The following is a 13,700-nucleotide window of genomic DNA, read 5'->3' as shown; positions in this document are numbered from 1 at the left end:
TAAAAGCAACAGCAATATAAGGATATTAGAAATAAATATGTTAGAGTAAGAAGAGAGGAAGAAAGAAACTTTGAAAAAGATGTGGTGAGAGAAAGGGAAGATGAACTCAAGCTTTTCTAAAAGTATATTAATGGTAAGATGAAGAATAAGGAAACAATAGAAAAATTAGTTAAAGGAGGGAAGACATACCAAACAGCAGAGGATATTAGTGAAAGTAAACAGGAAAAAGTATAAAGAGGCACGTAATGAACATATTAGAATAAGAAGAGAGGAAGAGAGAAATTTTGAGAATGATATAGTAAAGAGATGTGAGGAGGAACCTAAGCTTTTTTATAAGTATATGAATGGAAAAACAACAGACAAAGAGATCATTACTAAGTTAATTAAGGGGAATAGGATGTATGAAACAACAGAAGAAATTAGTAAATTTATGAATGAGAGATTTAAATCAATATCTAATGAAGAGGGAGAGTTCATAGAGCCAAGCAACCAAGAGACACAGGAAGGATTAAGAAACATTGTGGCACAAAGACAGAAAATTAGAGCATTGCTAGAAAAGGTGGATGTAAGAAAGGTAACGAGGCTTGATGGATTGTCAGGATGGACACCGAGAGAATGTAGAGGACAACTGTGGAACCAATATGGTATATAATCAACAGCTCTCTAATGGAAAGGAAAGTACCAAAGGAGTGGAAAAGAGCAAATATAGTCCCGATATACAAAGGAGGAAAAAAGACTGAGCAAGCCCCTAAATTATAGACCAGTGTCACTAACTAGTGTTGTGGGAAAGATCTGTGAAATTGTTATTAAAGAAAAATGTTTAGAATATCTGGAGGGAAATGAAATGAAAATAATTCCCAATTTGGTTTCACAAAAGGAAGATCATGCATAATAAATTTATGAAGCTTTTATACAGGAGTAATAGATGAAGTACAAAGGAGAGATGGATGGGTTGACACTGTGTATTTAGATATCAAGAAGCTTTTTGACAGATTACCACATAGAAAACTCCTTTGAAAAATAGAACACATTGGAGGAATAGAGGGAAATATCTTAACAGATAGAGAAATGAGGACAATGATAAAAGACACCCATCATGCTGGAGCACAGTTACTAATGGTATGCCATAGGGTTTGGTGCTGACACCAATTATGCTCCAAGCACAGTAAGTCCTTGTTATACGGTACATATGCGTTCCTGAAAACCTTACCGTAAATTGAAATTACCGTATACCGAACCCATTATAAAATGTAATAATAGGCAATGCATTCCAGCACATCAAAAGTCAGCCCTACAGAAATGAAAATACATGAAAATAATCATTAAAAAAAATGTAGAGTACTGCACAAAAGAAATAAACAAAATGTTTTTATTTACCTTTCACTCACCATGTATTGTATCAGATGATGTCCTTCCCGAGGCTAAGGGACAGTAGAGATTTCAGCCCTTACTCATCTTCCGCTGAGTGGACAGACGAGGATAAGACGTAGTCGTCTGCACTGCCGGAAGCAGATGTGGAAGGGCCAGCTGTAGTAGGGTCGGCACATTTCACTAGTTTGAAGAAAGAGGATATGGAGGAAAGGCCAGCTGTAGAACCGTTGGCAGCGGATGTGGAAGGGCCAGCTGTAGCAGGGTCAGCAGGTGTGACAGGGATGGCATATCTGATTGGCTTAAAGAACGAGTAGATGGAGGACTGTTTTTTCTTGTTTTTTTCATCATAGATTTCTTGATAAATTTTGACACTTTTATCTACGTCATGAGCCACTTTGCTACTCCTGGCAAGATTTGGGTCACATTCCTTCAGGGTTTCCAGAGCTTTTTCGATACCACTGAGACATTCTCTAAGAGTTTTGATGTCCAGGCCACGCACAGGTTCTTCTTCCTCGTCTCCCTCTTTTTCTGCCTCCTGTGATGCCTTGTCTAGCTCTGTAAGTTCATCATTTGAGAGAGGTTCAGCATGGCTCTCCAAAAGATCTTGAACATCATCATCATCATCAACTTCATTGAAGCCAGCCCTATGGCACAGATTTAGTATGTCATTTCTGAGCGCACCAATGTCATCTTCAGCAAAGCCTGGGAAGTCATGCTCGTATTCTGGCCATTCTTTATTCCACGCCAAGTTCATGGTAGATGTCTTCATTTCGTCCCAAGATGACTTGATGTTATCTAAGGTGTGCTTGATGTTATACGACTTCCACCATTCACTGATAGTGGGCTTGCCAGGCCCATCTGTGCCCTTTATCAGTTGCTGCATGGTTTGCCGCTGGTAGTAGGCTTTAAATGTTTGCCATAATTATTATGAATATATTTGTGCTTACAATAGACCCTTTAATATTCCATTTATTCATCTAATTAGTAATGCATGTAAGTAATATGTAATGCAGTTAAAAAAAAAGGGGGTTAGGGGAAGAGATAACAGGCTCCAAGGGTGATCAAGTTAAAGACAGTACTGTGAGTGGCGAGGAGGTGTGGCGTGGATGACGTCATCACCCATGCTCCCCCGCGCTGGGCCCTCTCGGATGACATGAGCAGATACCGTGTCTGTGAATTTTTCTTGCCGTATATCGAATCGAGGGTAGTAATTTCCAAATACCATGACTGTGAATTTACCGGATAAATGAGGACTTACTGTATGTGTTAATGATATTACGAGAGAGTTCGAGTAGCTACATGAATTTGTTTGCAGATATTGCAAGACTTTTAAGAGTAATAAGGAACATTGAGGACTGTATGGAATTGCAGAAAGATATTGACAAGATCTGGGAATGGAGCCAAAAGTGAAAATTAGAATTTGAAAACAGGAAATACCACGTAATGGAAATGGGTAAAAGTAATAGAAGATCTATGTGGGAATATAAAATGGGAGAGGAGATTATAATGAGAAGGAGTGAAAGACTTGGGAGTGATTATACAAGACACCCTGACTTTAGAAAGACACTTAAATGGACTATTTCCTTCAACATACAAGACACTAACTAACATCAGGGTGGCATTTAATTACTACTTGAATAAGAGCATGATGAAAATATCATAGCCACTATGATAAAACCTAGACTAGAATATGCAGCAGTGGTATGGTCATTATATAGGCAGAAAGACATCAATAAACTAGAAAGAATCCAAAGAACCACTACAAAGATGGTTCCAGAAATAAAGGATCTTTCCTATGAAGAAAGACTGACAGAAATGGAACTACCAACTTTGGAGGATAGATGGGAAATATGAGACTTGATAATGGCATATAAATTAGAAAACCATATGGAAAAGATAGAAAGACAAGACCTGGTATCACTTATAGAGGATGGAGATAGATGAACAAGAGGACATTCCAAGATCATGAAAAGTATGTGTCTGAGGAACATTAAGAAGTTCAGTTTTCAGTCTTGTAGGTGCAGAAAGTGTGCACAAATTTAAGGAAAAGTTGGATAAATGTAGATATAGAGACAGGTCACTATGAGCCCTGCTCAAACTCTGTAATATACAACTAGGCAAATACAACTAGATAAGTACATTTGTAGTATATACATAAACTCTGTAATCCTTCCAGGTTTTGCTGTTCACTTATCTGATGTTGACTTTTACATGTTTTTTTATATTTGGAACCTTACTATTTTTATAATGTGGAGAATCTCACTTTATTGTAGGGAAAATTGGCTATTATATTTTAATAAGATATGTATCATTGGCTAAATCATGACATCAGGTGAGGAAATATCCAGACATATTGGTAGGTAACAAAAAATTAGCTGGTGCCTTACCAGTAAACAATCCAAGTACTCTTCATATTTTTACCTGCCTCTGATTGGCTGATGAAGATGTGCCTTCCTCAAAGAAAGAAGTGGGACCACTCTACCTCAATACAGGTTCGCACTTCTCAGTTCACCGTGTGCCTCTGCTTTAGCTATGTTGATATGCCTTTTTCAGCTATTCACCACTTATTTCTGCTTATTTGCACCTTCTGAAGAACCATAAATGCTCTGCTTCACTGTGCAGCTACTTCATTATCCTCATTCATTTCATCCTTCATCAGTGAGTATGTATCTGTTGTTAATAACCCATTAACTGAGATATGTATCATGTGAAGAACAGCATGTAACTGTGACTTACATCATATGACAAGGCTATTTTCAGACTTGGTGATCCATATTTTGCTTCTATATTCATTGAAATAATGTTTGGCGATTAGGGGTGAGTGAGTTTACACTTCATACCTTATTAAGAATAAGAGCTCATGTTATACCATTAGAGTAGAAGAAACTTTTACTATAAGTTATGCTGCGTGAAGATTATTGTTGATAATTGCACACCATGGGTATGACCACTGGAATCCTATTACTCAGTTTCCAGGTTAATAGAGATGATAAATTTGCATCAGTATTTCACAGATTTTAGTATGAGGGTGTCTTTGGAACATAAACCCATGATAAACTTGTTGTTTATTGTATTACAGGTATTTCATGTTATCTACTGTTACATGATTTTTCACTTTCATGATATTTTTTCATTACTACCCTGTGTCTGCTACACAGTCATTTACATTTAATTTTTACAATTCGTATTAAAACATGAGAGGTGTGAATATGCTAGGTCATATGAGGGATGGATAGATAGTGTAAAGAAACCAATATAGGAAAGAGGCCTGACATTGCAGCATAGTAGAATGATTATGTGTACCACAAGTGTATCAGTTAGTTGTGCTACAGGAGACTGCTTGCTATGAAGGAATCTTGTTCTGACCTGTCCCAAGCTGAGTTTTTTTTTTTTTTTTTTTTGTGTGTGTGTGTGTGTGTGTGTGTGTGTGTGTGTGTGTGTGTGATTCACCTCGGTCGTCTGCTGGTCACCCAGCCAGTCGTCTCCATTACGGAGTGAGCTCAGAGCTCATAGACTGATCTTCGGGTAGGACTTAGACCACAATACACTCCACACACCGGCAAAGCGAGGCCACAACCCCTAGAGTTACATGCCATACCTGTTTACTGCTAGGTGAACAGGGGCTACACATTAAGAGGCTTGCCCATTTGCCTCGTCGCCCCGGAACTCGAACCCGGCCCTCTTGATTGTGAGTCGAGCGTGCTAACCACTACACTACGCGGTGTGTGTGTGTGTGTGTGTGTGTGTGTGTGTGTGTGTGTGTGTGTGTGTTGTGTGTGTGTACAAGAGGAAAAACCAGCCAAGGGCAAAAAAATTTTGATAAAAAAAAAAAAAAAAAAAAGTCCACTGAAGTTCCAGTCCCCAAACAAATTGTATTGAAATATAGTCGGAAGGAAACTGCAAAAGTGATGAGAGTACATACTTTCTCATCTCGGTTATGAGCCAAAGGGCGAAGAGAAGGTGTAGATAAGGGTGAATATTAAAGTTGTGTGCCATATTTTGGTTATCTCTTGTCTTAGGAGAGAGCCTTTCTGTATGTATGTATGCTTGAATGCTGTTATTTATTTATTATTTTTATTTTTTTTATATATTTATTATTATTATTTATTATTATTTTTTTTTTTTAACAATATGGCCTATAGCACCTGTAGGCATACTTGAGGAATATATGTGGGAAGCGCTGTTAAGCTTCCGCCCATTAGTGGCGCAGGCAATTTTATTTATAGTGGTACCCATATTAGGTAGGGCCCATATCACCACCCAAGTGCATCTTTGGTGTAACCACCTAGAACCTGGGTATCACAGTGACATGTAGGTAACTTTAAACCACTCGACAAATGGCATAGCTTCAAAGTGGTATGTGGTGGGATTTGAACCTACGCATGGATGTCTGCCTGATCTCATGCTCACCACCTTATCCACTATGCCACCGTGATACCATAAAACAGTAATTCTTAATGCATATCAGTATAATAACTGCTTCACAAGAGTTGTGACTTGTTTATTGTTTTTTATTTAAATCTTTATTGATTTGGCATCATGTTATTAGATACAGCCATGCCAAAAGGTATTCTTATGCTTGTAAACACTATATTGCACAAAATTTTTAATGATGAGGTTATTTTTTATTTAGGCAGCAAATCTTGTTGTGAAATGTCACAAAGGGTATGTGGTGTGTCATATTGTAATTCAGTCCCTTGATTCATAGATCATAGATAAGAGATACCATACTCAAAATTTTTTTTTAATTGTTGCATTTGTTGATTTGAAATGGCTCTTATGATTTCAGTAAGGTTATTTTATCAATGACTATACATTCTTCGTCTCTGTATGGCACAGACTTATATGACCTCCTAATTTTAACTGCAGGAAGGACAGAATCTGTAGATGTTGACATTATTTACTTGTTTAAGAATGTGATGCTGTATGCTGATAATGTTGCAGTGTGTTTGCCTGTTGGTAACTTGTGACTATTTTTTGCAGATTCCGAGATATGGTGAAAGCTGTGATCATCAATAATCGTGACAAGTATCACAAGTAAGTTATCCAATAAGGCAAGTTGGTTGCACTTATTATTATATTGAATATGTATATATCAGACATTATTAGAAATGTTGTAACTTCTATTTATGAAATATCATTATTGAATGGATGGAATCTATGATGCTGTAAAGAAATATTGCTATTGTATTGTGTTTTAAATAACAACTACATGTTACTTATTTTGTCAGATGTATGCATAATAAGTTGACTTTATTGCACGATTTTATGCTGTAACTTTTTAGTTATCAATTTAACAAAGCCAATTAATTATTTTATCTTTATTTTTTCAACCTGTCATGCAAGTTTTTTTTTTTTTTTTTTTTTTTTTTGTCCTCAGATAAAGTTAGATTTTCAGTGTATAGATTTCAGAAGGATTGTTACCTCATCTGTTTTGTAAATGTTGTGTGAATATTTGGATGTTTTCAGAACTATGGAATAAGGATAAGTTTTTATATCTATTCTACTCTTCATTTCTTTGTTTTTATTGAAAGAAGCATAAAGTCTAGAGGTCTTTGATTTTATCTTTAGAACTGTGAATCATAATGTGATCTCATTGGGAAAAGTACATGGCCCCATAATACAACCTGTTATTGCTGCTTTATAGGCCATATTCTATATACAATATGAGTTTTTTCATTTATTCATTTACATTATTATTTTTTTTTTTATTCCCATATATTTACATTTCATGAAGAGATTTTGAACTAATGAGAAGGATGAAAACATATTTTGTAGGAAAGAATCTCTTGATTGATGTACAGTAGATATGAAAATCTTACTTTATAATGCTTCAAGTTAGCAGCCATGTAACTGCCCATAGACTAAATATTCTTTGCATCTTGATAATGCATACTGCATACTATGTTAAATAACTTTATAAAATAATTTTATATTTCTAATATTGATATGAATTGTGTGTATCTGTGTGTGCAGATATTTCCAGTTTGGATGGACAGGGACTCCAGACCTGGCCAACAGCATTGCAATGGAAAGGTTGCCACTGCCTTCTCTTATAGTGGTGAATGCTACAACCATGCATCACCACTTGCCTGAAGACCCACCTCATCATCTCACTCCACAAGCCATCCAGATCTTCCTAGATTCCATTATTGTTTCTTCAGCTCCGGTTAGTGTCCTTTGTACACATTAAGTGAAAGTGAGATATCTGAAAGTTGCTTGTGTTCAAAGCTTTGCAAACCCATGCACTGCAGTACTCCTGAGTTTCATGGTATCTCAATTTCATGATTTGTGAGTTTTATGCCATGTCCTAAATTCTTACTATCCTCTGAATATTCACTCACTCCTCAACCTTGCTACTTATATTTTTCTTTCTACTTTTTTTCATCATTCTCTTATCCACCTTTCACCCTTCCTCCTCTTTCTTGCCCCATGTACTCCTCTTTCCCATCATGAACTCCCTTCTTCCTTCCTCCCTCTACTCCACCAAGTGGCCTTTCTTCTCCTTGTTCTTTTCCTCTCCTTTCTTTTGTGTTGTTTCAGGCCTCTCTTTCTGTCATTCTCTCTTCTTACTTGCTATAGATAAAAGGAATAAGAGAGTGATACCTTACTCTCTCCCCATCAATTATTCCATAGTTTTCACACGTTATCCCTCCACACTCTTTCACACTCTTGTATAATTCCATTTTCTCTCACTGTCTCATTTTACTTAGCAATACTCAGGAGTGTTTTTAGCCTCATACTTACTCTTTTGCTAACTTTCACATTCATTGACAATTGTGTTCCTCTCACATATGTCATGATTTTTATTTACCTTTCATCATGTATGATCACTGGGGTTGTGTGAATACAAATGGGGAGAGGATGACAAAGAACACGTTAAGGAGAGGGAGAGAGAGGGAGGGAGGGAGGGAAAACATACACACTCATACACAGGATTGACAAATATGAGGAAGGTGGTAGTATTCCAATGAAAGTGAGGTTTAGAACCCAAATTGCTGCTGAAATGATACTGATAATTCCTTAGAAACTGTCAAAAAAGGCTGACCTTAAACGGATATGGATAAAAAGATACTTAAATGAAGATAAAAGAAAGAAAATTAATGATATGTTGAAGCAGACAAAGGAAAAATGGGGAATGAAATCAGGAAGAAAAAATAAATTTTATTGGAAACTAAAGAAGTGGTTTATTGGAAACAGGGAGAAGAGTTAAAAAGAGCTTAAGGTGTTATATAAGGTATATTTACAATGGTACCTTGAGTTATGAGTTCAATTTGATTATGCAACTGTGGTATGGTCTCCAATTTTAAAGAAACATATCAGGAAGCTGGAGAGCATACAAAGAATAGTATCAAAGATGATCTCAGCCTTAAGAGAGAAGAGTTAGTAGCAATATATAGACTAATGAAAGGACTGAAGAAGCTAGACAGCAACAAAATCATGATGTGGGATACAAGAGACACTAGAGAACCCATCAAGTGAAATTCTTGCTCACTTTTAGAAGCATGCCAAAATTTTTAGTACCTAATATTTGCAATTTAAATTGATTTTCCAATTTGATCTGTTGTAGTAATACTATTTCACATTCCAATTTTTCTCATTTATGATATATTTTCAGATTTGGATTTTCATTTCTTAACACCCAACCTTCATCTTTCCTGACTAAATGGTGCAGGCACTGGTTTGGATAATGAAAAAGTCCAGATAAAACAAATTGGTTCTTCATTTGTCTCCTTAGACTTTTTTTAGGAACAGCCAAAATTTAGCCTATTTTGGTTTCCCTGATAAATTAAACCAAAACAAACTTAATTTAAGTTAACCTAACACTAAAACTAACATAATAGTAAAAGCTGAGTGTATGAAAAAAGACCTTTATAGATGTGAAGTATGGTGAGTATACTACCACAACATGCAGCCGTGTCATGCGATGCTGGGTGTGTCTGCATCACCAGCCTCACCCTGCACATTAGCACTAAAAAGTCTGTTTCAATTGCAGACTCTCCACAGCCACCCATCATTCCCCCTGAAATTCTATATATAAATTTTTGTGCCAACTTCGTAGCTGCTGCATTTACCACTTCATAGTAGCAGTATCTAATGCAGCATATTTTACACTCCTTATATTTTTCCTTGGTGCACCTTTACCACTTTTACTTGATGATGCATCCACACAGTATTTGGCAGAATATTCTACCAGTTCATCTTTTGATTTACTAATTTCTGACACAGTTTCCTTGGCCACACCATACTCCCCACAAACACTCACAACTCTAGCTCCTTTTTTAATTTTCTCTTTAATTCCAGCTTTTATGTCACAGCTAGGGCTACTCACTTATGCCTAACGCCTTTGGGAGACATAATTAAGAGTTCTAAGGTACTGAAAAATGCACAAACTTGCTCAACAGACAATACACAGTGTTTCCTAGTGTTTGCATGTTGGCCAGACTTATTAACAACCGCTTGCCGCAGCAGTGCCATCATCTATTGGCTGTTTCTGGAAGTGTGTGAGGTGCTCATTGTTTGAATGAATTTGTTGGCAGTCTGGACTCAAATTATTAAATTATTATCTGGACACTGCCTGGATTAACTGAAATCTGGATAAATGAGGCTCAAGTGTATTGTCTTTTTAGCCTGTCTTGTAAGAAAGTCCTTCATTTAGGTCTCTACAATTCAAAGGTCAATGTATTATCAATATTCTTTGCATTATATTTTTTTCTTGACTGAGAAATTTTCATAATTGTCAGTAGTAAGTATAATGACCAAACTTTCTGTATCCATAACTTATGCTCCTAAATCAAATGTTTAATTTTTGCCTTTTATCATGAAAATGATCCATAAAGGATACATTCATTTTTTTAAGAGTGAGATTTTTTTCTTGTGTTTTAGTCTCACATTGCAATATGATCATGTCCTTAAGATAAAAGGTCAATTGAAATGAGAGAAGAAACTAGCATTTTTATCTCTTACAGGATTTCAATGCCATTACATTCTTTCTATTTTTATTCTTAGTCCTATGGAGGTGATTCATGGCCAGTGAGAGTGTACCGGATGTACTACAATGCACGCACTTCTCTTGAGGACATGTGGCAGGGTAATCCAGTGCTGACAGCCGTCATTTTTGGCCTTCCTCTTGGCTTTCTTTCTCTCATCTGCTATTCCATTTGGTGTTCAGACATCCTTGATGCTGATGAAGAAGGTAAGTTGTTTTTGATAATGACTGTCATCATTGATATTGAAAAGTATTAGTATGACAAGAATTATAATATGTATAATTATTTTTCATATATGACATGTATTCATCACACACACACACACACACACACACACACACACACACACACACACACACACACACACACACACACACACACACACACACACAAGCCAGAGGACCAGGGTTCGATTCCCCGGCCGGATGGAAATATTTGGGTGTGTCTCCTTTCACGTGTAACCCCTGTTCACCTAGCAGTGAGTAGGTACGGGATGTAAATCGAGAAGTTGTGACCTTGTTGTCCCGGTGTGTGGTGTGTGCCTGGTCTCAGGCCTATCTGAAGATCGGAAATAATGAGCTCTGAGCTCGCTCCATAAGGTAACGTCTGGCTGTCTCGTCAGAGACTGCAGCAGATCAAACAGTGAAACACACACACCGCGTAGTGTAGTGGTTAGCACGCTTGACTCACAATCGAGAGGCCCGGGTTCGAGTCCCGGTAAGTGGCGAGGCAAATGGGCAAGCCTCTTAATGTGTGGCCCCTGTTCACCTAGCAGTAAATAGGTACGGGATGTAACTCAAGGGGTTGTGGCCTCGATTTCCCGGTGTGTTGTGTGTTGATGTGGTCTCAGCCTACCTGAAGATCGGTCTATGAGCTCTGAGCTCGCTCCGTAATGGGGAAGACTGGCTGGGTGACCAGCAGGCAACTGAGGTGAATTACACACACACACACACACACACACACACACACACACACACACACACACACACACACACACACACACACACACACATTTTTTCTGATTTATGTTAATGATATTGTAAATGCTAGTATATGTGGTTGGTTATTTTATATGCATTTATTACAAAATAACATACACTTTGTACAGTTTTTATTGATTTTGCTATTCAGTAAGCTCTGCTTAAGTCAGACCTGAATAAGCCGGATATTGGATGGGTTTTTTTTTTTTTTTTTTTTTTTTTTTTTTTCCATCATGTGTGAATGTGTGTGTTCTATTCCCAAGTGCACTGGCAGATATTTTTTATCTTTTGGTTAAGTATTTTTAAGCCATTAAGCTTATATACTAGCTAAAATACCACTGATAGCTCTTTCATGGTACAAGTCATATGAGAAATTGACCAAGCCATTTGAGACAGAAAATGCTTGTGTGCAGTGTTTACACTGCTGATTTATGAAACAAATGACAGTGTCTCCTTCAGCTTCTGTAGCCATTATTGTTGCTTTTGCAATTTTACAATGGCTTCTAAGGGCAAGGCTGTGTCTTCCATGTCAGATAGGGTACTTAAGATGCTGTTGGTGGCAAACAAAATGGCTGTTACAAAGGACCATGAGAGAGGTGTGAGTCATGCTGTGCCTTGCCATGTGTGTTAATGCTGCATGTGTATGTGTGTGTATTTACCTAGTTGTAGTTTTACAGGGCCTGAGCTTTACGCTCGTGTGGCCCCGTTTCCATATCTACACTTATCCAATTTTTCTTTAAAACTATGCACACTTGTTGCTGACACCAATTCTTTACTCAAACTGTTCCAAGTCTCAACACATCTTTGCGGGAAACTATATTTTTTAACATCTCTCAGACATCCCTTCCTCAGTTTTTTACTATGTGATCCTGTGCTTCAAATATCATATTCTTCTCTCAGGATCAGTTTCTCATTATCCACTTGATCCATTCCATTAATCAATTTATAAACTTGTATCAGATCCCCTCTCTCCCTTCTCTGTTCCAGGGTTGGTAGATCCATAGCCTTTAGTCTCTCCTCATATGTCATCCCTTCAAGGATGTGTGTGTGTGCACATGTATGTAGTATATATTTACCTAATGCATTACACAGACCATTTCAAGGGTTAGTGGTAACAAGTGTGCAAAAAGTGAAAAGAAAAATCCCTTGGTTGCTTGGATTTTTGGATAACTTGGATTGACCTTCTCCCCAATTGGTCCAACTTATGCAGGGGTTACTGTCTGTATTTTCATATTTTATTTATTTTTTTCATAGCTATTTTGATAGTGATATTAGTTAACATTTCACCATTTTGCACCTTATCAGAAGAGCATCATGAGAAGAAGGAGTGATGGGCTTGCAGCAAGTTGTCAATGTTACCCTCCACCACAGAGAACCATCTGCCAGTAAGAGTCGGGATTATTCCAGTAATGTTTATGACTGATACAAAAGTAATCAGGCAAACATGCTTGAGGGATTACTATCTGTTGGTTTAAATAGAAGGAAATGCAATTGTCTTGAGATGAATTGTGTTCAGTCATATTTCAGTGTATGTGGTAAATGAAGGCTGTTTTTTCATTACAGACTAGTAAGATATTAGATGTATTATATCTTAACTGTGTATGACTAATTACAATGTATTTATTGTAGTCTTATATGTATTATATTTACATGACAAATATATTATATAAGTAGAAATTAACCTAGTAAGTCTGTACATCTGCATGGCAATGGGAAGAAGCCGTATAGCAAAAGTTACCACTAGTAGTAGTTGCTACTAATTTATTCCCTCACCTCATTATTATCATGATCATCTCATCCAATAGCAGCAAGCATTTTACTACTATAGTAACTAACTGTGTATTATCCTTCATTTTCACACTTACTGTCCCATATATCAGACCCTTATTTTATTTATTTATTTTTTCTATAATATATAGAAAGGGAAATTAATAGTAATGTGTGATACTGTTAAAGAACAAAAATTAAATATTTATTGATCAAAGAACCACAGCAGTACAGTGGCACCCCAGTAGGATACATAAAGTGGGTAATGGGATTGACACAATAAAATGTAGATATGATTCCTTACCATGTAAGTGTACTTTGAATATTAGAATGTGAAAGAAAGTGCCAGATAGTGTGCATTCAATGAGAAAGCTGTTTGAACCTTCCCATAAGGTTGTCACAAAGATTGTTATGGGAATATAAGAGTACAAGAGAATTTAAGTACAATGGAGACTCAATACTCAAACTTAATTAGATCCAAATGACTGTTCGAGTATCAAAAGTTCAACTATTGATACCTATAAATCAGGTAATTTACTCTAATCTTAGCAAATCCTCAAGTTTATGAAAATTTCAGTTTTTTTTATTATTT

At 36.7% G+C, this 13,700-nt stretch overlaps 1 protein-coding gene and 1 long non-coding RNA gene across 4 annotated transcripts in view; one reads left to right on the top strand and one right to left on the bottom strand.

Annotated features, from left to right (window-relative positions):
* Positions 1-13,298, top strand: part of LOC123517320 (protein disulfide-isomerase TMX3-like) — a 48,245-nt gene extending 34,947 nt beyond the window's left edge. For all 3 annotated transcript variants that reach the window (XM_045277297.1, XM_045277295.1, XM_045277298.1), the window contains 4 exons: positions 6,355-6,408; positions 7,348-7,540; positions 10,381-10,567; positions 12,647-13,298. In XM_045277297.1, the coding sequence (XP_045133232.1) occupies positions 6,355-6,408; positions 7,348-7,540; positions 10,381-10,567; positions 12,647-12,672 (460 nt within the window). In that variant the 3' untranslated portion in view covers positions 12,673-13,298. The remainder of the gene's footprint in view (positions 1-6,354; positions 6,409-7,347; positions 7,541-10,380; positions 10,568-12,646) is intronic.
* LOC123517321 lies at positions 10,314-12,738 on the bottom strand. Its single transcript, XR_006678437.1, has 2 exons — positions 12,639-12,738; positions 10,314-10,555 (listed from the first exon to the last, which is right to left on the bottom strand). It is a non-coding gene; the product is annotated as an uncharacterized LOC123517321 (long non-coding RNA).
* Positions 13,299-13,700: the final 402 nt, after the last annotated feature.

The sequence above is a fragment of the Portunus trituberculatus genome, chromosome 42 (assembly GCF_017591435.1).
Source record: "Portunus trituberculatus isolate SZX2019 chromosome 42, ASM1759143v1, whole genome shotgun sequence".
NCBI classification, from domain to species: domain Eukaryota; kingdom Metazoa; phylum Arthropoda; class Malacostraca; order Decapoda; family Portunidae; genus Portunus; species Portunus trituberculatus.
The sequence above is the reverse complement of the archived record's forward strand: the minus strand, read 5'-3'. Positions and strand labels throughout refer to the sequence as shown.